Here is a 26,323-nt window from a genome sequence, read left to right on the forward strand (position 1 = left end):
AGTTTTTATATGTTATAACTTGAAAAATATAAGTCAAACTTTCAATTGGAAGAGATGTTGTTTTCTCAGAAGTCATTATTGCTAAATATGCACTAAGTACCAGCAAGCAAAAGCGTGTCTTCATTGTTGTTTACGATTCAAAAACAACTGTTTTAAAAACCTAAATTGACTTTTATTTTTATTTTTTATGTCAAAATAATTATCAATACTACATTATGTCAATTCAATTAATTGATCACGGTTTTCAAAAGTTATTACTCTATTGCCCTTTTGGCACAAATTTTCAAAATTAATCATTTTTTTATACTAAAGATTTTCTAATTACTGTTTAATTACCTCATTTACTTTTTAAGTTTCTTACTAACTATTGTCCTATGGTAGAAAAATTTCGTGCACTATATGTAAATAAACTTTAATAATTTTAGGATTTTTACCGAAATTTTAGCAAAACTAAAAACTTTATTTATCTTAAAATTTTTTTAAAAAAGACCGAAGTTTAAAACGAAAACAAGCAGGTTATATAAGTTTTTTAAAACATTTTTGCACGTTAATTTATTACAAACTAATCTCACTTTAGCTATGTTTGGTAAAGTAAATTATTACTAAGTATTAATTTTACTTTGAAAAACTAATCTAATGATTTTATACTTTTACTAAAAACTACTATTAGGTAATTCACTACAACAATATTTACTTCGAAATAGTTTTAAAACAATAATATTTTATCGTTAAACCAATCTATAAAGTTTAAAGCTTGAAAAAATATTCAAAAAATAATAATCTACTTGCTGAGAAAACTATATGTTCATAAATTTAGCTACATCACGAAAAAAATGTAATATATAACTTTCAAACTGTTAAAAACTATACTAATCAAAACAGATAATGCTGCATCATGATTTATAAGAAAAACAAAAAGCTTTTTAAAAATATCTAAAACCAACATTTTTTTTTCTGCTGCTTTCTTATTTGTTAAGGAAGCAAAGATCATGTGATTTTTATTTAAATGGGTTTGAATTTGAAGTTTAAACTTAAATTACCCTTTTAATTAGTTCTTTACACAAAATATCTCCTCATATGACTAATAAAAGTTTTATTGTTTGATATCTTATACAAATTTTTTAGTGAAATATAGCAACAAGAAACTTGAAAATAAAGCACGTTTATGTTTGATCTCATGAAATGACTTTTTTTCAAAACGATCACAATTATATTTTTCGACAAAACATAATATTTCGTAAATAAAATAGTTACGTGTTTGGAACTAAGCAATTTTTTTATCTAAAATATTGAAGTCTTAAAAGCGTTTATAGAAAAAGTAAAAAAAAAACTCATAGACTTTAAAATTAAAAGTAAACAAATATCAAATATACCTAAAGGTAAACTAGAATTACTTTTAAAGTAAAATGAAAGTCTTTCTGCTAAATAATCTTTCGAAATATTAAAAGGTTCCAGGTTGAACTAAAGGATAATTAATTAAATGATCAACTTATTCAATAAATTTTACATAAGTAGAACAACAATTTATTTATTTGTTTATAAACAGTAGATTAGTATTCGTATTTCATCTGAGTAGGTATTTATATTTTTTGAGTATATCAAATAATTTTCAATAACATTGGTCCAGTCTAGTTTGTAGAGGTTTTAATGTTTTTTTTTGTAGTTTGTTAGTGTATACGCAAAAAAAATCATTTAGTAGTCTACATTTTATCTCTATAAATAAAATTATTAATCTCCTAATATATTTTTGCCAAAAAACAAGAGAGTCAAATATTCAAATCTTGAGCTGAAATCTTTGATAAAATTTGAAAATAGAAATAAATTGTAACATTTTATGATTATTGTGTTTTTTATCTTATTTATTTTTTAGTGTTTTTCCAAAAAATAAACTTATTTACTATTTTTAGTTTTTTTTTGTGGTTGTTTAAAATATTATATGGTTTAGTTAAACTCCTATATCTAGATATTTGTTCAAGTTTGTAAAAACTGATATTTTTTAAAAGGATATATTTATTTTAACTTTTTATTTAGCTTAAGAAAAAAAAAATCTGTTGTTTTTATTGGATACTGCTTTATTATACTTTTTTTCTGAATATTGCAGCTTTAATCTTTTTTATTCTTATTTTCTTAAATGTTTCGCTAAATTTTATCATTACTTTTTTTTTAATCAGTTAAAATAAGTTGATAGTAGAATCTAAATTCATAAAAATACTTTAAATAAAGCTTCAAATTTGTTTTTTTTTTATTTTTCTTTTTCATTTATATATTTATTAAATTCTTTGCTAAAATTATTGACAAGTTTTAAAATTAAAAACATTTCACATTGAAATTTTACCTTTTAACGAACAGTTCAATATATATTTTATGTGTGTATAATTTTAGATACTATTATATAAAAATCTTTTTTTTAGGAAATTTTTTTGAAAAATATTTAATGTTGTAAAATTTAATAGTATTATTTTTTATAGAGTTTTTAGTTTTATAGTTTAAATTTTGACTGTAATTTTTTTTTAATTTATTTTATATTTTAGCTCATTATAATTTTGATTAAGTTAGGTAAGCAACTCGATGACTGAGAGGTCTTTTTGTGTACAAAGGTCCTTGAACCCCAATATTTTAAGCAATTTTTTGTTTTTGTTCAATAAACCACTTATAAAAAATAGAGTTTTATACTAAAAACGTGATAAAATAAGCAGTAACAAAGTTCTAGTTTTAACTATTTTCTACAAAAAATTTTCGTGTTATTAGTTTAAAAAACAAATTTTCTGCTGAAAAGTACCTTACGTTTGGCTTAAAGGCCGCATTTAAAGTCCTGCTGGCCGCAGTTTGCTGAACCTTGGTTTAAAAAATGATAAAATATTTAGAATATTCAGCAAAATAACAGTAATAAATTAAAATGTTACTTTTGGTAAATTGAAACTCTTGAAAAGGTTAACTGTAGTTATGTTCTGTTATTAGTTTTGTTCAGTTTATTTTGAATTACTGGAAATGTAAGTAAAAACTCTTTAAAGAAAACGGTACGCAAAAAATAAAAACATAACAACTTTAAAGGCTAGAATTTTTTATCTACGTATAATAAATTTTATTATTCCAGTATATATTTTTAGATAAACTAATTGAAAACTAAAATTGTTACTTTCTGTGCTTTACCTATCAAATCTCAAGTGTTTTCAAATTTACATAGAGCAAATTGTACGACAAAACTGATTGTTTAAATACTTTTGTGGTTTGTACTATTTGGTAACGTTTATATATACACATAGTTGTATTTTACAATTTAACTTATACTAAAACTAAAATGAACTTCTACAACTAAAGTCGTTCTGAATTTATTACACTTTTAAATAAAATAAAATAAAAGTTAAATAATATGGAATAAGTCTTAAAAATAACAATATTGTAATTTTATATTTTTTTTATTGAAACGACGACTTTCTAGATAAAAAGTTAAACCAATAGAAAACTATAAATGTTTTTTTTAGATTTATTAAGAATTTTAATTAAAATATTTTCAAATAATGTTATATTTTTAAGAGACAATTAATTAATTTTAATTATAATATTCTCATTAATTGAAACTTATAAACGGTTTAATCTTTTGTTTTTTTTTTTTTGAACACAATGCATTGTAACTTAAATAAAAAAATCAGAAATGAATTAAATTTAGCTAGTAGACGTACAAAGCGATGTTTTTAAACCAGATATTAAACACAGTATAGTAGTTTTAAAACTTAACAAAAATTTAAGTATAGTTCAGTGTAGAACTAAAATAACAGTTATTTAGTTTGAATAAAAAGAAAAAAGTTTTAGTTAGCTCTATAAAGAAATTGAAAACAAAAATTATGCTAAAAATTCAATAACCAATACTTTCTGAAATTAAATAAAGTATTTTAAAACAATCATAAAGTTTCTTTCTAGCCGAAAAATTTCCACTTCCAACAAGCGGCCGCGATTCCTCCAATCAGCAGGCTGAAAACTGTTATACTCATTTCCGATTGGATGCCGCGAAAGTAGGGGTGCTTATTCATCCACTCCTCGGTGATCTTGGCGCCCCTGTTGCTGTGCGGAAACGGAGTATCGGGTTTGGGGAGTCCCAGAAATTTACATAAGGGTCCCCAGCCCTCCTCGATTTTGAAGACTAGAAGCTTGTTTGGCGGTGCGTTCTGTGGATAATTGTTATAAAAATATAGAATTTCTTTTTACGTTAAATTTTTTTAGTAAATGTACACATTTTGATGATTTGCGTCATGTGAGTTAATCTTGTACATGGTTACATGAAAAAGTTGCTTTGGATACCTTTTGCTTTACAAAAAAAAAAAAAAAAACTGTAACCGTGCTTTTATATACAGAAAATAATTCTGTAAAAAATTAAAACAAATAAATTAAAATAAAAGCAAACAAAACGGAGAAGACTAAATCCTCAGTAACTAGTATTTTTGAAATAGATTAACTTTAACTAAATTTCTCAATCAGTCGAAATCGTAAACGTGTTTGTAAACTTTGTTAAATAGCTTAGTTAAACTTATTTTATCTTGCTGTAATATTCACTTTAAGTAAAAGAAAAGTTTCAGCAGCATCAATAACTGATTTTTAATAGCATTAATGTAAGTCACTTGTGTTTATAAGAAACACAACATTACATACAAAAAATGTTTTTTAAGTTAGAATGAAGATTTCCAAAGCACTTACTAGTAACACATGTGCGTTATGCCTTCTATACTTTCCTTTCAATATGACTTCACTGATCACGTTTTCTCCGAACCAAGGCTCCGTTCCATATGTACCAAAAACCACGTATGCTGTTGAGAAAACACATTGTAAGTTCTGCTAAAAATAACCTTTAGTACTTTCAGTATTTAAAAATAAAAGATTTATTTCATACATGTTTTGCATGCTGATTATGAAAAAAGTTCTAAATAACCTTTTAGTGTAATATGTATTCATATAAAAAAAAATTACCAGGATATAACAAAGTATAGACCAACAACAGCTAACACATTTTCCTGAGAAACTTGTTAAACAAGTAATAAGTGGGAGACAAGTAAGGTAGTATTTTGAACATAATTCCGTCACCGGTGGCCATCTGCTTTTTAAAACTTCTCCACCAGATGTCCTCGTTCTCACGTTGCGTCAATATTATCTGTAGTTTTTGAAAACTTAAAATCAGAAAGTTTATTAGTTTACAAATATAGGCTAACGGTTTTACAAACGTTAAAAATTTTCACAAGAAAATTAATCTAACTTTAGTTTAAATTAATAAAATTGTAGTTTGTTTTGATAACTTGCGATTTTATAAATCTGTCAAGATCTTATTTTTTAATTTCTATTTTAAAAAGTTTATAATAGTTTTTTTAAATAATGTTTAGTTTGTTAACAATTTTTTAGATGTCAATGTCTTATTTGTTAGTAAGTTTATCTAATTAAACTTATGAAGTTTTTAAGTGAAATGTTTTTGTTTTAAGACTTTTTTAGATTTTGGTTAGGACTTAATTTAACAGGTGTTTTTTATGTTCTAATAAGAAACTTTTAATTAGCAATAAAACAACTTCAAGCATATTTTTATCTAAAAGATTTTTTAAATTTAGGAAATTTTTGGTACCAGTTTTGATTCTTAACGTATGTTTTAAAACTTAAATTATTTAAACTCAAAGTGTTATTTTAAATGAATGAACTGAATTTAATGTTTAAATAACAATATTTGTGATTAATTGTATAGAGCCTTTATTAAACCATTAATTTTTACATTAAAGAGTTTGCAATTACTTAGTTAAAAAAATGTTTAATGTTCGTGTAAAATCGTTTTAGTGTATTTTGGAAAACCTTTTAACTTTTTTAATGATTTAAGAGAACTAATAGCTTTCACATGACTAAGTCAATTTTTTACAAATTTTTTGAGCAATTTTTAGCATATTCATTAATTTATAAAGAATTGATTTTGTTTAAGCCATATTCTGAGTTTAGTTATTAATAAAGATTTTTATATGTAAGACACCACTATTGATTTTTAACAAAAATTTATTTATATAAAATCCTATAATTAAAAAAAAAATTACAAATCCGAAAATACGATATTTTTAGTTGCTCAAAAAATTTTGATTTTCAAATCATAAAATTGTTATATTTTACACTATGATATATACTTACTTTAGCATCGGGAAAAGCCTGATGAATTTCTTCCCAGAAATAACAACAAGGCATATCTGTGCAGGTATCTACATTTTCAAACATCCTTTTGAAGTCGTCAGTTGTTCCTCCTATAATAATAACTAGTTAAGAAACTGTGAGTTAAAATAGTTTAATATTAACAGTGTGTATTTAACTTATAAATAAAAACTTTGTTTATTGCTTGCTAACTTAAAAACATTCTTCTTTATTTCATTAAATTATACTCATTTTGAGTTTTTATACACGTATAGCTCTCTTAAAATGTTATATACAACTTAAATTTAGTGTCAAAAATACAATAGCCGAGATTAAATAGACGCGAGTTAGCGTCAAGTATAAATATTGTATTAAATTAAAAATAATATTTTGAGTTTGATTTGTTTAATATTAAAAGTAAAAACGCATAAAAAAATAAACATAATAATTATGTTAATACATCATGTAATAGTATAACAATTCATAATAGCATTTTATTTAAAGTAAAATACTTGATAATCAAAGTAAAAATATGTTTTCTTTTTATTCTTTAAGACCTTTTCTGTGTTAGTTTTATTTGTTACTCACAAAGTAACTGTTTTATTAAGTTGACTAAAAGTCAACTTAATAAACTTAAACATAAATTATTTTAATGACTTAATAAAACTATTAACCTGAAATTTAAAAACAGCCAGGTATTTTTAACTTGAAAAGCATATTTAAAACCCTATTTTGTAACTAAGATGATTTTTTTCTAAAGAAGCATACAACACATAAAAATTGTGAAATCAAACCTGTTGTGAATATTTTCATCCAATCTTTCCTCAAATACTGACAGTTTTCAGGAAAATCGTAATTGCTGAATCCTAGTTCAAGAAAAGCAGCTCTCATTGTTTTAGTGCCAGTTTTCGGGTACCCGGCTAATATTACCTTCATTTTGGTTCATTTAAATCTGGTTTATTTTATTGTATCTATGAAGAACTCTTTCATTGATGTTAAGTAAATTAGTGAAACTGTTTTTTTAAAGAGTTATGGTTCTAAATATGTTTTTATCGTTGTATTACGAAAGTAAATATGGTAGTCATCAAACTATTTTATGGTTAATGTCCAATTGTTTGTTTGAGCTTTTAAGTTCTTTGATATAAAAACTCATCAGACAAAGAAAATGGTTTTCTAAACACTAGCAAACCATTTTTGCCGGTATAATATGAACTCATTTAGTTTTAGTAAATTTTTATGTTTTGTTTTATGTTTATTGTTAACCTGAAAATTAAAATTTAAAAAAAAATTATTAACTGATATTTTTTGTTTTTAAAAAGTCACAAAAATTGATGTAAGAAGTGAAAAAAAATTTTTTTAATTATTAAAACTCAATACATTTCGAGCAGTTCTCATCAGTAAAGTAATACAGTTATCTTTAGTTTTTTTTATATCTTTTAAATGCTGAGTTTAAAACAAATAGAAAAGGTTGTTGTTTGTTAGTTTTAGAATTTTCAATATATTTTTACAAAACAGCTTTTCTCCTTATTAATTTTTAACTAGTACAGGATGTTAACAGGATGTTTTAGTAATTTCTGTTTATGACATTAAATCATTTAGCTAGCTTTGTTCGAGAAAACTAGCTTTTGTTGTCGTGACAAAGACAGGTTTAAAATGATTTACCCTAACCTTTAAAGACTGGTTTGTTTATTCCAACTAATCAAAGTATGCTTAATTTGTTTTGCAATACATACATTTTTTATAAATACCTTGTTTTTAGAATTAACAACAAATTTTACCCTTGAAAACTCACTTAAAACTATAATAAAAGTCAATGAAAGCTGCTACAACGCAATTTTAAAGACTGTAAAAAAAAATTAAAAAAAATATTAAATCAAACTAGTAATAAATCTTATAAACTAAAATTTTACAAAAAAAAAAAACCAAAACTAGCAATAAACTTAACTTTATAACTATAAACCTTTTTTTAATGACTATGGATAACTTAATAAACTAAATGTTTAAATGTTCTTATAAAATTAAAGAACTACTTACCTACAAAAAAACAATAAAAAAAACTACTTGACTATTAAATAACTAAGTAACAACTAATATTTAAACGTAACGAATAAAACAGCTAAGCGTTTTTGTTTGTCATCTCAACACACACACAATGTGTAAAAATTACTCAAGCATGCAAGATTTGTTGCTACGTAATAATGAACGGCGCGGTTGCATTATATAACTTACATTTTGTCTAAGTTATATTAATATTTTTACTAAGTATGCAGTGCTTCTTAGAAATGAATATTATATCTATACTATAATTTTTTATGTTAAGCTTTCTTTACTTAAATATATGAAATTTGTCAATATAACTATTTTAATTATAATATGACACTATTGTTTGAAACATCTAAATGTAGTAAAATAAACAAAAACCGTTATTTAAAAAATCACATCTTAATAAAGGTTTGGTTTCAATATTTAAAATTGAATAAAAATGTTTATACTTATGAACCATCGTGTAACCAGTGTTTGTATCTATCTGTAATAGATAGAAACGATATTCTAAATTGTAGTACTATGCTCTTTAGTTAAAGCTTCTTAAAAAAAAGTCATTATTGAAGAATATCTATTTATTTATTTAATACATTGAAACTTTTTGTAATTTTGTTAAAGTCTATACTTTAATGTAATATATAATGAACATATTAGTGGTTTTAAGTTTGTTTAATATGAATTAATTGTTAACAATTTTGAAGCTTTTTAGTTTTAACACATGTTTATCTATATCAATAAATACAGCATTATATTTTGTTTTGTTTAGTTTTACTGATAGTTTTAACAAGTTCTTAATAATCTTTATTTTTAATTGAGAAATTTAGTATTTTATCTATCAATATATCTTCATTAGCACCTACAAATTTTAAAGTATTTGTTTTGACTCTAAGGTAAGTTTCTATGTAACAACTTTTGTGATATAAAGTTATAAATACTAGTTGACACAAATGAACTGAGCTAAGTATACATACATATAAAAAAAAATAAACTAAAGGATACGCAACGCAAGGTGTAAGTTTTTCTATAATAGATCTTGTGCTTTTAGTAAACGATCATTTTATCAAAAAGTATGTTCTAAATTCTTGTTTTTTTGTGGTATTTTTTGACTATTTGTTAATATTTTTCACAATTACGGGATCCGAAAGGATTTTTTTCAGTAAATCAAGCCTGCAAACAAAACGTTTAGTAATCTTGTAGAATAGAAAAGTTGCCCATCACTATTGCAACTACTTCTTTTATAAAGAATTAAAAATTGGTTGTAGATAAAAAATTATTGCATATTCATTTTGCTTTATAAACTCTCAAGTGTTTTTTGAGCTTGTTAAGGGTCAAAATACATTTAGAACATATTTTACTATTAAACGTATAAAAATAAAATTATATAACTAATAAAATAAACAACTTATTTTTAATAGTTAGTTGATTTTCGTAAGCATATTAACAACAAGTGTATTTAAAATTTTAACTTAAGTTGTATTTTATTATGCTTTAAATTACTTCTATTTTGCGTGTTATTTTGTGTGATTTGATTTTTTTTTAGAAGTTTTATATCAATAAGCACAACAAAAAAAGCTGCTAAAAATGTTAATTTATCTAAACAGGTCGTAAAAACTAGTAAAAAAACTCAAAACTGTTTTTTTGACCAATAATTATAAACTTGATGCTTGAAATAGGTTTAAAAAATGATTGTTGTTGCAATCTATATATATTTAAACTTAAAAAAAAAACTTTTTTGACATGAAATTGTTAGTATGCTTACAAATTAAGGTTAAAAAGATAAGTTAAACTTATTTAGTTTAATATGTTTAAGTATTTTTCTTTAATAGGCAATGTATAATTCAAAACAACTAATTTAACAGAATTTTAAACATTTTTTACTTAAAACTATACTGAAGTGTAATACAAAGTATGATAAAAAAAGTTAATTGTTAAGAAATTTACAACCATGTGCAAATATACTATTTAATTTGAAAGTATTAAAAAAGTAAAAGTCACAAGAGTTCGTTTTACTTCAGAAAAAGCATTTAATTATCTTGGCTCTCAAAACAAATCATATGATATGTTTTTGTGTGAGAAAAAGGTAAAAGTATTAGCCTCGGTTGTTATTATTGAGAAATATAATTTGTTTGTTACAGTTTTTAAGTGTAAACTGCAATTAGTTGTATACAAAAAACTTACATTGTGTTAGAATTTTAAATAGTTTTCAGTTTTGTTATAATGCTAACATTTGTAACCATTTTTTTTGTCTAAGTTTTTTTAATAATGACGTTTTTATTTATTAAAAAAAAGCTCTAATTATTTTTTGAAAAAGCCTAAATTTAGTTTGTTATAATGTCAAAAAAAAGCTTTTTTATGTCTTGACTAGTTTCATACTTTTAGTTTTCTGTTATCATTTTATTACTAATCTCGTTAAATAAAACTCTAAAGAAATGTGATGTTAAATTCAAATAGAAATTTAAAAATATTTTAAATAAGACGTATGGACTTAGTCATCATATTAACAAAGTTCTATTCTAAAAAAGATTTGTTTTAAATTAAAATTAGCTGTAAATATAGTTCTTAATATTTAATTTCTTAATCAGTTAAATAAACTGTCATGTTAACCTTTAAAAAACTGAGTCTTTAAAAATTTCAGGTTTATAACAAAACTTAGGAATAGGAACTTGAAAAAGCATTTTCTCTTAAGTTAAATTTTACTAAACTGGTAAATGATCACTTATAAATAGTTGTTTAACAATTTTCACTTTAAACACTAAAACGTCATATTTTACTCTGACAGTTTAACATTTGACAAAATATACAAAACAATTGAAGCAGTTTTCAGAATATCTGTTCATTATCTGATAAATTAAAATGCATCATGTTGACATTGTAAAAACTAAAAATAAATTATGGGTATGTTTATTTTGAAGCTACTTTATTACTTTTTGTTTATTTTTTTTGTAATTAAGTTTAATTATTTTTTTTATATTTTCTATCTATCTGAGTAAAACTTCGTTTTGCAGTATTTTTTTCTCAAAATTACAGCAAAAACAAACTGCTTTATTTAAACTACTTATACAATCTTTGAACTCATTATTTGCTAAAATATTTTTTTTTTCTAGGTAGTAAGTGCAACTGTTTCTGGGCTTATTTTACTGGTAGCATGTCTCAACATTGATTATTATGCTAACCTCAAGATTGTTTATCACAAACACCTGGTCTTCTCCGCAGCTGTTAGTTGTTTTGTTTTAGTATGAAGACAACTTTCTAAGGTATTTATCCATAGTGTTATGCGTTGTTTTTGATTATATAGTTGGCTAGCTTTGAGTAATCACGTTTCGATTTATGTAGTTTTAAACATGTAAAACACTTTTTTATCACTTTTAATAAAATTTAATGAAAAAGTTAATTGACTTAATTTTAAATACATGTAATTGACTTTTTTTTTGATGTAATGCATACACAATAAAATATCCATTATTCTTAACAACAAAAAAGTTTACTTTAAATTGCTTATCACACTGCTCATAATTTTTTAAGCACAATAAGTAAAAATAAATATATTTGTAGAGATCATTCAATACTTAGCCAGACTGTAACGAAAGTTTAATAACTTTAATTCGCATAAATGAAAATAAAAATTAACACACTAAAACTTACAAATAACTTAGTTTTTTTGAAATTCAAATAGCTTTAAAATAATTGTTGGCCTACTTAAACAGGAATCGAATATTTGTGATGTGCTTAGAAATTTATAAAGCACAGATAGTATACACAACACTAAAACTAAAGATACAGAAATTGATTAAAAAACAAAAGTTAAACAAGCACTCAACATTTCAGTTAAACAAATTTATTTTCTTAAATTTTTATTTTTTAAGCTTTGAGTCTTATTTTTTTAGCAAAACTCTTTTAGTCGCGGTAATTAGCAAGTTCCTCTAATCATTGTTAATGATCGAGCTTTATATGTAGCGCTTGCAGAGGTTTATTAAACTTAAAGTAACCTTTTTACCTAATATAAAACTAAATAGCTTTTAAATTATTTTGTGTTACAATATCATCACTTATATGTTTAAAAAAACAATAAATAACTGAATACTACTGATGTTTTTGAAACACATTAGTGAGTATTTATTTTAATTGTTAAAGTTAATGTTTTTAATTAAGGTACACTTTAAACATAAATAGTTAACATAAATTTGACAAAAAATTTTAGATAGCTTGATCAAAAAAAAAAAACTTCAAACCTTATCAAAAACAAAACAAGTTTTTTTTTCTGCAAAAACAATGTTAAGTACTTCTTTGAACTATGCAAAACTAAAAAATATTTTTGATATTGTTATCAAGTTACTTTTTTATGCATTTAAATTTATAAGTCACAACTACGAATGAGGTTTAAAAATAATCTAGATTATGTCATAAGCAGTAAAAAGAAAAATAATAAATTTTAAATTACTTAAAGATTAAGCTGAATCTAAGTAAAACTATGTTTTTGTATTAGAAGAATAAAATTACCAGTACTGCAATGGTTTAAAACAGGGGTCGGCAAACTGCGGCCCGCGGGCCAAATGCGGCCCGCGAGCACGTTAGTTTTTTGAATGGAATGCGGCCCGCGAAAGAAAATTTTGTGGCCCGCGAGCATGTAAAAGTGGCCCGCTGAGCAAAAATGATTGATTTGGTTTTAAATTCCTTTATAACATTTTAAAACAATTAAAAGACTTTACTGATTTAGCTTAAAAATGTGAAAAAGACAGGCTAGCATTCCACCAGATTTTTTTTCCAGTTTCATAATAACTTTCTTTTAAAAACAGCAAATTATTTTTTGAAAAAAGAGTGTAAAAAGTGCTTGGAATTAGTAAGATAGTTAAGTAATACCTATTTAGTAAATAAACTAAATGCAAATGTTTTCCGTTTTGTACAAAAGTAATGCACCGTAATAAACTAAATTGATATTTCTTTACAGTTTTTTTTTACACGTTTTTTTAAACCTAAGTTTCTATAACAGATGTTCTATTACTAAAAATTATATTCTAGTGTGGACAAAAACATTTAAAATAACAATAATAAAAATAAGAAATAACATAAAATTTATTTTGGTTTTGACACCTTTGATTTTTTAGAAGTCTCCTTTGCATTTTAAATTAATTTTTATACACACCAATGAACAAAGATGCTTATATTTTAAACTACTTTTTATTTAATCCTTAACGAGATAAAATTTAGTTTATGCATAGTTTTCTAACATTATTGTTTCTACATGCAATACAGTAACCTCTCGCTTATTTACGCACATTGTGTCCACAGAAAAAGTGCGTAAAGATATGAGAGATCGTAAAGAAACGAGAGGTACCAAATATACTCACTATAATGGCTGTTTTTTAATATTGCTTCAAGTTAAAAGCAGACTGGGAACTTTCCCACTTTTAACTATTTGTTTACTTCATTTATAAATATGAAAACAACAGATAAAACTATACATATATTAAAAAAAAGGATTTGAATTTCTATAAACTAATAATAATACGAGTAGAAATAGTTTTACTATTTTAATAGTAAGTAGAAATTACCTTTATCTTTATTTATATGTGACATTTATATTCTATTCTTCTTAGCAAATTCAATTTATAATTAAGAATTTCTTTGCAATTATAAAATGGTGTTTATTAATATATAGGGCAAGACTGTTGTATAATTTCATTGTGTTTTAAACTCTCATTATTTCATTATACTTTCATTATTAAACACAGTCATGTTTATTTCAGAATTTTGATTTAATCTCTTATTGTTAACAACATTTCTGATATACTGAGGTATAACTAAATGTTTATCAATTAGTCAAGGAACATAAATTTACAAAGTCTAAAGATATAGAGAGGTGTGTTAGCATTCAAAAACATGTTTAAAATTAAAAATATACATTAAACCTAATTTGTGCAATATTAAAAAAATTATTTTTTTTTTCTGAATTTTATAGAATTCTGAAATGCGTAACTAAACGAGAGTGCGTAACGTCACGAGTGCGTAAAGATCCGAGAGGTTACTGTATTTAAATGTGTACAGACACATTTAAAACAGTATATATATGACATAAATTAAAAAAGTTTTTATTAGGTATACTTTTTGTTTTTTCAAACAATGCTTTTTGGCAAAATAAGTTAATTTTTGTGCATTGCATACTAATATAAACAGTTGCTGTTTTATGGAACTACTTATTTAATACAAATTAGATGAGAAATGGCAGTTTATTAATTTTGTACAAATTTAATCGAAATAGTTCAAATTCGATCAAATAAAAGTTGCCACACACTCAGACTATGACTGTTTGAAGATTTCAAATCTCTGGCAAATTTAGTCATTTTTCAGTTTTTGACTTGAATTGCTTTTTGTATGCTAAAATATCAGGCTAGTTTTGGTTACTCGGACTGACTTTTTTGCTTTAAAGAGTGGTAAATTAAACTTATGATGTATGTTTTGTTCAATAAACAATGTTGGTTTGAATTAAAATATATTTTAGACTTTAAGTCTTGCAGCTGATATAATTTGATAATTTTTTATATTAATTGTATACGTAGAAGTGTTGCCAAAAAATCCCGGAAAAACTTGGAATTTGAAAATTTATGCTTAAGTGATCTGTAAAAGCCTTGAATTTGAGAATTATCGAAAAAACCTTGAATTTAAAACAATTTTTACATGTTAAGTAATAAAATATCGATTTGACACAAAAAATCTACCATTTAAATTTTTTTTACTAAAAAACACATTTAAAGAGCTTATCAGCATCTATTAAATTTTTCAATATTATTTAAGACAGTTTATATTGCTGTTAACTTAATTATATCAAAAAATAGAAGCAAAAGTTGTACTTTTTGAAACTTTATATTGGTGCATTGCACTTTTTTTTTATAAAATGCCTTAACCTATTGTTGTGCTTTGTATTGGAACTAAACCTAGAAATTCTTCTAAAATGTCAAAATTAGTAAGACACTTGTAATAAAAATCATAAAATGAGCAATATCTGCTGTACCAGTTCTCACATCTTAACAAATTTATTTAAGTTCTAATTTGGTTTATGCGCCGTTATAGTCTTCAGAACTTTCCTAAACACGACTTCTTATTGACATTGAAGAAATAAACAAAAATATTTTACTAACCCCAACACAAGTTATTTAAATAAGTTTTCAATTCTAAACGGTATCTTTTTTTAGTAATTACCTTCTTTACTTTATAACTTGCCTAAACAGTTTTTTTTCTGATCAGTCTGTAGTTACTAAGAATAATCATGAGCGTTGTTAAACTGACTTTAGCCATTTTTTTTTTCGTTTCTCACAATAACTCCAGACTAACGTATTATAGTTCTAATACCTCGTCTCATAATTCACATTTGCTCTTTTTTAAATTATTCCTGGACAAGACGTTAAAAGGTATTCGTGGTGTGCGACTTGATAACCAAAAGGTTCTTCGTGCACCAGGTCCTAGGATCAAATATTTTGAGCGCTTTTTGTCGCTCAATAAACTTCTTTATTATTGTATTCTTATATATATATAAAATAAATGCAATGTTTTTATTGCAGATAAAGAATTGCTACAATGGTTAATAAAGAATAAGTTTTTCTAGTTCATAAATAGCTTATTAAATTTTTATACATTTGTTAAAAATGATAATAATTTAATTGTCCATTCAAGATGAACAACAATTTTTTTTTATATAATTAATTCATTGTTAATAAACTTCGTTATTTCTTTATTTTTTGAACTTTATTCTAAACAGGTTTGCCAAACAAACAGACTAGTTTAAATTATTTTTTTTAATTCAGACTAGGTTAAAGCTGTTTAAGAAATTTTTATACAACTCATGTTTATCTGAAACTTTTATTTCAAACATTTTGAATAAATCTTCGAATTCTCAGAAAAGTTTTTATGACTGTAGTGTAGTTTACTAATTGTAATTTTTTTTCTATTTACATATTGTGCTTTTTAATAATAATGATATTTTAGTTATGTATTTAAGCCTGATTAGCAGAAAATTTTTAGCTGTTTCAACTTTTAGTAAACTTTTAATATAATTCAGACATTTTTGCTTTTAAAGTGGCAACCGTGTAAAAGACTAATTAATTACTAATAACGTGTTTTATTAAAGTATTCCAGCATTAATAATGTTAAAAATTTATATTAAACTTATCTACAGTATTAATTTTATTTAACTAACTAATTAATGAATTTTCTAAAGAATGCGAACTATTTAATACGCATAAAATATTTTTAAAAGTTAACATTTTTTTAAATATGAAAAGGTGGTTCAAAATATAAAAAATGTATAAAAGTGACCCATAAATGCTTTTCAAGCTCGGGTTTTTATAGAGAGTTAGGTTGTAAAAAAATTATAAAAATATTTTATCAAATTTAACTTATTAAGTGTTTAATAAAGTGCATATTTTATTAAGACTTAAGTATATTAAACAATGTAAATTCTATTTAAATAGATATATATATATTAAATAGGCATTCTATGTGTAGCTAAAAGTCACTTAAAGTAATTAAGTGAAAAAAAGTAAAACTATCTCTGGTGTGACCAAAACTAAAGTCAAAATATATTTAAATATCACTAAAACTAAAACTGTGGCCCGCGAAGATTTTGAACACTTGAAATTTGGCCCGCGAGCACCAACTGCTTGCCGACTCCTGGTTTAAAACATTGAGTATTTAATGAACATACGATTAAAATACCATGATTTGCTTGTTATATTTAGATTTATGTAACAATCGTGCATAAAATAAGTTGTGGAACATTTTTCCTATAGAAATATTTAAACAGGTGGTGACAGCTTGGATTTGTAAGTTTCCCCTAATACGGTATTGGAGAAGTAACCTTAAAGTAAGTTAAAACTGCAGTTCTGATAAATTATTGTAAAAAACGAGTTAAAATTAGCTTTTATTTGTTTTAGTTTTAGTAGTAAAAATGATACATACTTAAATTTTTTTACTAAACAGTATAAACAAGAACTGCATTTTATTTTTTTACTATTAAAAATAAAAATAACAATCAAGTAATAGTTATAAGTATAACCTGGGTGTTATAAACTTAGTTCTTACATACTAGACTAACTAAACAAATTAATTGACAAAGAAAATTTGCTAATATATAAAATTGTTAAAGTTATTTAACTACTTATTTAACTAATTTACATTTTTTACCATCAAGTGATACATACCTTTAGTACAAATAATTTTCTTGACCGCCTAATTTTCAATACTGATATTTGTTTCTTAAGGGCTGGTTGCTACTTCAACGCTATATTTTGAAATACAATTTCATTAGACGTTAGTTCTTCAAACAGTCTGTATCTTTAAGTTAAAATTTTACAGACCACTGTAACAAAGTTTCTACAAAATTTATCAGATCTCTATTGGACTAGACATTTTTATCGGTGCGTTGTCATTGGTCAATGGAATTTGTTACGTGTTAGTAGAAACGTCGTCCGGAAGAATCAGTGAGGTATTTTTTACTATATTGTAGGAATAGCATTTAAATTGTTATATTTATACATACATTTTTCTAATCATTTGTTATGAAGTAGTTTTTTATGCAACAACCAATTATTTGATCCTAATATTAGCTGTTTTAATTTTCGTAATAAACATAAACAACTTTAAACACAAAAACTAAAAATTTTATTTTTATTTTTAACTGCTGGTTAATGTTTAAAAGCTTTAATTTCTGTGTTTTAAGTTGTTTATGTTCATTAAGAAAAATTAAAACATTTAATTTAAAATAATTTATAACTTTTTTCTAAAGTTCACAGGCTTACAAGCTTTAAACAACAGCTTTAATTTTATATTTAATGCACAATTATAAAAAACTGTTCAAAACATTTAAATTTTGACTAGATTTACAGTCTTTTTAAATTTTGTAAATTGAAACAATAAGTACTTTAAGACAGATGAAAGAGTAAATTCAAAAAACCAGTACGACTTGTGTATTATTGAATACACTCTTTGCTTTCTCAATGTCTTATTGGTTATACCCTTGCCTTATATCGAGTATAAAGAAAATGAAGAAGACGTGAGATTTTTTTAGTTATTTTCATTAATTATTCGTAGAATATTACGACTGTACTTTTTTAGTATTTTAATTATTTTATTGTGTTTTAAAAACACAGCTGAGCTTTAAAATCATATGAGCGAATTAGTGACAAAACTTATCTTAAAATTTTGATGCAAATATTACTATTAAAGAAATATAAAACAAATTGAAAACATAAACAAGTAAATAAAACGTTTTACAGAAAAAGCCGAAAAGAACTCTTACAATTGAGTCCAGCCGTTATACTGAAAGTTTACCTTCGTACAACGAACCAGGTTTTGAGTTATAATAGATATTAAATTTTCAAAGTATAATTGAAAAAAAACTTTTCAATTGGTAAGATTAAGTTAAAAAATAACTATAAACCTTATGCTTTAGTTTGAACTTCTTAACAAACTATTTTACATAATAAGCTGTATTTGATCCTTGACTACAAATTATTTAACCAAACTTTGTGAGAAAAGGTTTTGATTTCTATCTCAGATTGCATTTAGAATTAGAATTATGTATTCAAAAAATAAATACTTTCAAAATAAAAATATTGATTTGTTTGCCAAGACTGTTAAATTAATTATATTATCTTATTTAATGGGAATAACTTTAAAAAACAACACTTTTTTCCTCGGGTAATTTTAGTCTAGTTACTTATATAATTATTTTATGTAAAAAAACACAATAATAAGTTTTTTTTATAAGAACGGTTATTTTAACACAGCGTTCAAATAAAAGTATTTTTTAAATTAGCTGTTTCAAAACTTGTACTATTTAGTACTCGAACGTCATTCTAGAATTTTTTGCCAAATTAGCCTATATCGCTTCTTTGAAAACTAAATAGGCAATTTACTAATATACAAGACGATATTATTAAACTTGTTTTTTTTTAATTTTCTGCCTAGTTGGCGATTAGAGAAATGAGTTTGGCAACCCTATGCTAAACGCTTTTAAGTTATAAACAATAAAAATTTTCAAACATGAATAACCTTAACATTTTAATGTAACTGTATGTTATTTTAATGCATATCATAATTTCAGACGTGTGGTATATCAACGACGGTGTTGATCTCAATATTGGTAACCAATTTTCAGGAACTATACCCTCAGCTCCACCATTGGAGTTAATTTCCAACAAAAGTTGAAACGCTGTGGAGTGTTTTCAAAACTGTTTTCTTTTTCAAAGCTAGCTTTGAATTGTTTTACTTTTGTATTTATTTCACTAATTTTATGCCAAAAAATCTTGTTTTTACCTGAGTTATAGGTAATGTTTAAGCTATTAAAATGTATATTACACTAATTAAACCTTTTAATAGTTGGTAAAAAGTATCTAACCTTTAAGCTAAAATATGATAAAACACGACAGTATCAAAACATAGTTTATATAATTATCTCTAGTTGTGAATAAACATTTGCTATTATCATGCAAATATTTAGTAGTTGAAAATTAATCTAATTCAATTATATGACGTTTTAACATAGTTTATGTGGTGATATTTTGTGAACATTTTTGAAGTAGCTTCTAAAATCTTAAAATAGTTTTGTAACACATAAAAAATTACATTTTATATATATATATTAAGGGTTACTAAACTATTTTTTTACTATTATCCTTTCATTTAAAAATAAAACTTATTTAGAAAATACTTTTTTTGACATTTTTTAAGTGCTCATTAAATATTTTAATATTTTGTTCAACTGTTTTAGGGAAATTCATGTTTTTGTCTTAAACCGATAAAAAGTTATTATTACCCATATACATTTTTTTTACTCAAAGTAAAATACAAACACTGTAATAAAATGTTTTACAATTGTATTTAGTTGTTGTTTTTACATTACGCCTAATAAAACAAAAATTATTATTTTTAAATAAACAATGAGTAGTTTTTTTTAAATGATGTAGAATTTAAACAATACTTTCCTTTACAAAAAATGGTAAAACCCAAATTTTATTTGTAGAACTAATAACCAATTATACCATTTTTCGCTATTCTAAAAAGTAGCAATATTTTATAAGCATTAAGTAGAACAAAACATTCCGATAAATCTTAGTGTTTATTTATGAGAAATTCAGATAAACATGACCTATTAACATCGTTTGCACAAAGTGGTATACTATCAAAATCCACCCGCGTTCAAAATCCACCCGATCAAAATCCACCCGCATTCAAAATCCACCCGATCAAAATCCACCCGGTTCAAAATCCACCCGATCAAAATCCACCCGGGTCAAAATCCACCCGATCAAAATCCACCCGAGTCAAAATCTACCCGATCAAAATCAACCCGAGTCAAAATCCACCCGATCAAAATCAACCCGGTTCAAAATCCATCCGATCAAAATCCACCCGATCAAAATCCACCCGAGTTAAAATCCACCCGATTAAAATCCACCCGACTCTAAATCCACCCGTTTCAAAATCCACCCGATCAAAATCCACCCGATCAAAATCCACCCGGTTCAAAATCCACCCGATCAAAATCAACCCAACTCTAAATCCACCCGTTTCAAAATCCACCCGATCAAAATCCACCCGGTTTAAAATCCACCCGATCAAAATCAACCCGAGTCAAAATCCACCCGATCAAAATCCACCCGAGTCAAAATCCACCCGATCAAAATTCATCCGAGTTAAAATCAACCCTAGTCAAAATCCTACCGACACAAAATCAACCAAAGTCAAAATCCAACCGAATCGAAACAAGCACCTTGTTTATTTATTTCTTTTTAAATCAAGTATCATTTAAACAAATCTCACCACTCTAAAGTACCAATCTTAAACATGTTTTATTTAAAAAACACTTATAAAATCTTGTATTTTTGTCCCTTATAAATTGACTTAAGAATATAAAAACTGTACTACAGATTGAACTTATTTTGTGAGGTTTTTTGAGTTGTTATTTGGTATTTTTGCTTATTATAAGGAATTTTTGACAAAAATATTTTTGTTATTTTGATTACTGAATATAATTTTGAATAGCTACAGCCGGCAAGCAGCTTTTAAAGGTACTGTTGTTTTTGATATAAGTATAACTATAAGAGCTAATAAAATTTTAACAACGTCAGGATAAATAAATTAAAGTTTTACTATACAAATATGACTATGTTAAAACTTTTAGAAAACTAAAGGATGTGCCAGAAAAAATAATCTTGTATTATCTCAATCACAATTACACGACAATCAATTATAATTTACTGTTTCTAGGTATAAAACTTAATAATTTAGAACTTTTAAGTAATTTTTGAACAAATACGTCACACGATATAATTTTTATAAAAACTGAGTATTACAAGTGAAAGCTACCATTTATACTACAAATTAATCCATTTAATTTAGGGGTCAGCAAACTGCGGCCCTCGAAGTGTAAATATGTGGCCCTCGAGCATGTAAATTTGATCAACTAAACAAAACAAAATTTAAATTGAAATTTTCAAAAAAGAAAACGAAATTATAATAGTTTGTTTTTAAGTTTGAATATCATTTAAAAATCATTTATTATGCTTAAGCCTTAGATGTGAAAAAAGACAGATAGTAAATCTAGAAGTTTTTCTTTAAAGTTTAGACTTTACTTTTCCTTTTAAACAACAAAAGCTTACGTACTTGGATAAATTACTTATATAATATTGCAAAGTTTTTTTAATTGGCAATTTTACATGTTTTTAACTTTTAAAAACACGGTGACTGGGTTGAAGTAATTGTTGTACTTTTTTTGTTTCAAAAAGTTGCAACCCGAAAAACTTTAGAAAAATTATTAAGGTATTTAAAGGTTTTAAAAGAAAAACTTACACTGTTTAAAATGAAAGTATTAATATTTGTTTATATTTTAACTAGTTTAACAAAATCACTAAAATTTTAAATACGTGATATGCTGTGCATTAAATAAAAAAAGATTTTTTTTAACTACTAAAAAGAAAATACAAATAAAATAATAGAAATTGATTATAAAAAGTGTACATAATGATCTACACCTGTTTTTAATGATCTACACCTTGTAAATAATGATAGAAATAATAATATGACACAAGTTTTTAAAAAAAATAGTTTTCGACTTTAGAAAAAAATATACATTTTAAATATGCCAGGCCTGATCCCTTTAAGTAGATAAACGTGACTAAAACAGATTAAAAACAAAAATTGAATAAAACAACGGCTCGCGGAAAAAATTGAAACATGAAATTTGGCCCGAGATAAACAATTGTCTGCCGACTCTGATTAAATCCAACTGCATCTTCGTTACTTTTAATTACAAAAAAGTAAAAGGCAAACGTTTAAAATTCATTTAGTTTGTGTTTTTTTTAATATAATTTTTTTATGTGAAAGGTCTTAACAAGATATTTATCTATAAAAGTTCTCTTTGTTAAGAAAAGGTCACTAATTTACTTTAGATAGTTACCTTTACTGTATTGCCATTTAAAGATTTTTCAATATTAACTTTAAATTAAATATTTATTAATTTTCGGTTTTATTTGTTAGACAAAATTTTCACGCTTTTAAAGTTAATTTGTCTACTAAACAATTTGTTATAACAATAGTTGTCTTTACCGTTTAAATTCGTTATAACCAATATAAAATTTTGTTTAATTTTAATATTGTTTCATTTTTTATTAAATTACTTAAAATTTCTTAAGTTTTAACAAATGGACTTTTTTATATGAAGATTATATTTAAAAAAAATAGTGGTAAATAATAACATTTTCATTTCTATGAATTAAAAAATATCAATTAACAATATAATATTGAACAGTAAATAATAATTTATCTTACTTAATTACAATTTCTATGCAACTTTATATTTGTAAAAAAACATAAAACGTTTACAACTAATTAATTAAAAACATGCAGTTATAGCTTTTAACTTAAATTGTCGGAAATTAATTCAAGAAAATTTATCGCATGTAAATTAAAAGTTTTAGATTATAAAATTTTAAATTTAAAATTTAAACGTTAACCAAAAGAGATTAAATTTCATAAAACCACTCAATTAATCACTTTCAAAACTGGCCTTAACCTATTAATAAAATTGATAATACGATTGTTTAAGTTGATACAGTCTGGTACAAAAATTCATAAAAATAACTTATACTTGAATTTAAACTCTCTTGTCTGAAATACATACTTTTTTTAATGAACCTATGTAAAAATAGAACATTTTAATAATAAATTAAAAATGTTATAAGTTTTTTTTTCGTAATATTTGTTATAAATATAGTGTCATTTCTAAAAAACTCAACTTATTTGTTTACTACTACAATTCTAAAGTATATAATTTCCCTAGCTCAAGTCTAACTACTAACTTTTTTAGTTGCAATTTACAAGCTATTTGAGCAAACTCAATGAATTGTAGAGTCGATATTTGTTTTATGTAAAGGACTTTAGAATTCATAGAAAAATGTTTAGCTTTTTAATTTGTACTATTAGTTAAAAACTAGCAAATTAAGTTGTTATCTAATTAAAAATAACTTATAACTTTAGTTACTTTAGACGAAACAATTTTTAGTTTTTTCAAAAATAGATGGTTTATAAAAAAAACATTTAATAAAATAAAATTCAATTAACTTAAACACTTTGAAAAAACGATAATAGCAGCTAAAATTATTGAATAAACTAAAAAAAATAACTAAAAAATATTTGTAACAAAAATTAGATAGAAAACAATAAAATTGTTTTAAAACAGTTATTGATTTCTTACATATTCCTCATTTATATTTTTAGTAAATTAGTTTTCGTATTTTTATATTAAAATTTATGATCTGTTTTTAAAAATTACTAATAAAAGAAACGTCAATAAATTGTTTACTAAACGACAAATAAAAGCGCTCAAAATATTTGGTTCTAAGTCCTCTTGCACGAACATACCTTAAAGTTATCGAGTCGCACACCAAAAATATCTTTTAACGTCTTTTCCACGTCGAAAACAATAATGTTTAAAATTAATTAATAGGTGATAGTTTTTCCAAATTTAACAAAGGATTTTTATTTTATTATCACGTAGCAATTTTATATTATTCTTTATCTATATTTTGTTTTTTATAAACACTGTTAGTTGAAATTTTTTATATAATAAAATATTGTATGTAATACTATTTTGAAATTTAAGTAAAGCACAAAACACAAAACTTTTTACATCAAAAAAAAAAGCTCAAAAATTTTAGATTAATATTTTTTTTTTTTTTGTAACATTTAATTAACATTTTCCATAAATTTACATTATTTGGTTTTTAATTTTTGTAACTTTCTCTAGCTTAATAAATGTAATTAAAGATTCTTCTAATTTATAAACTTCTATAGTTTTGATATTTTGATTTACTATGAGTTATCCTTAGAAAATATTTTTATTTAATTATGATTGACTTTGGGAAATTAAATTAGAAGGAAGTTTAAATGGATTGAAACTGAGCGTAATTCTTTTTTTTTTTTTAACTTCTTTTTGCAAAAGTAACACCAACACTACTAACATTAATAAATTATAAACATTTTAAATACTTGTAAAGCTACTATGAATTTTTTAATGCTGTTTAATTATATTGTTTAACTTATTTTTTTAATTATTTTATTAAATAAATTAAATTTTTTTTTTATAAATACTTACTCTTTTTTATACCAATAGTTGTTTAAACATATAACTTTATTCTATTACAAAATTCTATTAGAAATTAATTCTTATTTCGAAAAAAATTGAACTCGGGTTGATTTTGATCGGGTGGATTTTGAACCGGATGGATTTTGAACCGGGTGGAATTTGATCGGGTAGATTTTGACTCGGGTTGATTTTGATCGGGTTGATTTTAATCGGGTGGATTTTGAACCGGGTTGATTTTGATCGGGTGGATTTTGAACCGGGTTGATTTTGAACGGGTGGATTTTGACTCGGGTGGATTTTGACTCGGGTTGATTTTGATCGGGTTGATTTTAATCGGGTGGATTTTGAACCGGGTTGATTTTGATCGGGTGGGTTTTGAACCGGGTTGATTTTGAACGGGTGGATTTTGACTCGGGTGGATTTTGACTCGGATGGATTTTGATCGGGTGGATTTTGACCCGGGTGGATTTTGATCGGGTGGATTTTGAACCGGGTAGATTTTGATCGGGTGGATTTTGACCCGGGTTGATTTTGATCGGGTGGATTTTGACTCGGGTGGATTTTGATCGGGTGGATTTTGATCGGGTGGATTTTGATCGGGTGGATTTTGATCGGGTGGATTTTGATCGCGGGTGGATTTTGATTGCGGGTGGATTTTGAACGTGTCCCGCACAAAGTAGCAGCAAAATATTTATGACGTGAATCCGTGGCACTTTTAAGCACTATTTTGTTCTTAATGAAATATAGTTTTAATTTTTCTTTATTCTAGTTTTACAAATAGACGTTTTCTATACCTTACAAACTTTAATAAAGAGTACTATTTAAGCAGTCGGTAGCATTTTATAACGGACTAGATTTATTCAATATATGTCATCACATTTAAATTGGAGTATTTACCCTAGTTTTTTGTGTTTTTGAAAAATTTTATTTTAAAAACTATATTTTTGAATGAAAAATGTAAACATAAAATAGCATAGTTTATTGAAGAGCAAATAAAAGGACCTTTTTTATTGTAAAAACGCTTATATTCTTCTGCATTATATTTTTAGCTTAAAAAAACTTCGCGGGCAAGAGTTTGTCGACTTGTGAACTAAATTTATTTTTTCTAAATTAAGTTTTACATAGAGCTTATTTCTTTACTTAACATACCATAATCAGTTGTTTCAAATTAAGGAATACTTTAATTTCTTGATAAGGTATTTTTTAATTAAATAATATACTATGATTTTTATCACACACCTGCTTTTAAACCATTTGAAAATTATCTATAGCTCGTAAGTTATAAGCGCTGTTTGTATTTTATTTCATACATTTAGTAAAAAAAACTAATTATTTTATTTTAAAAGTAAAGAAATATACTAATTTATTTCATTTTTGAAAATTAAATTAAAACACAAGAGATAATACATTTGTTATCATTTTCAACTTAACTAATTGTTTATTGGTTTCTTCAAGTACTGCAATGGTTTTTTTTTTTTGCTAACAGTAGTTTTTATCACATAA

The 26,323-nt window shown here is 24.5% G+C and overlaps 1 protein-coding gene and 2 long non-coding RNA genes across 3 annotated transcripts; 2 read left to right on the forward strand and 1 right to left on the reverse strand.

Moving 5' to 3' along the window:
* Positions 1 to 3,615: 3,615 nt before the first annotated feature.
* On the reverse strand, positions 3,616 to 7,106 carry LOC145849373 (uncharacterized). Its single transcript, XM_082954466.1, has 5 exons — positions 6,936 to 7,106; positions 6,145 to 6,254; positions 4,996 to 5,140; positions 4,690 to 4,799; positions 3,616 to 4,163 (listed from the first exon to the last, which is right to left on the reverse strand). The coding sequence occupies exons 1-5, from the start codon at positions 7,075 to 7,077 to the stop codon at positions 3,915 to 3,917; spliced, it is 756 nt and encodes a 251-aa protein (XP_082810592.1). The 5' UTR covers positions 7,078 to 7,106; the 3' UTR covers positions 3,616 to 3,914.
* A 3,864-nt stretch (positions 7,107 to 10,970) lies between these two features.
* LOC145836110 (uncharacterized) lies at positions 10,971 to 17,680 on the forward strand. The gene is made up of 4 exons (XR_014369884.1): positions 10,971 to 11,079; positions 11,293 to 11,399; positions 16,979 to 17,038; positions 17,564 to 17,680. It is a non-coding gene; the product is annotated as an uncharacterized LOC145836110 (long non-coding RNA).
* LOC145848921 (uncharacterized) lies at positions 17,633 to 19,374 on the forward strand. The gene is made up of 4 exons (XR_014372226.1): positions 17,633 to 17,659; positions 18,101 to 18,226; positions 18,450 to 18,522; positions 19,280 to 19,374. It is a non-coding gene; the product is annotated as an uncharacterized LOC145848921 (long non-coding RNA).
* The last annotated feature ends 6,949 nt before the right edge of the window (positions 19,375 to 26,323 follow it).

Source organism: Thalia democratica, chromosome 1 (genome assembly GCF_965202585.1).
Source record: "Thalia democratica chromosome 1, ktThaDemo2.hap1.1, whole genome shotgun sequence".
Lineage (NCBI taxonomy): Eukaryota > Metazoa > Chordata > Thaliacea > Salpida > Salpidae > Thalia > Thalia democratica.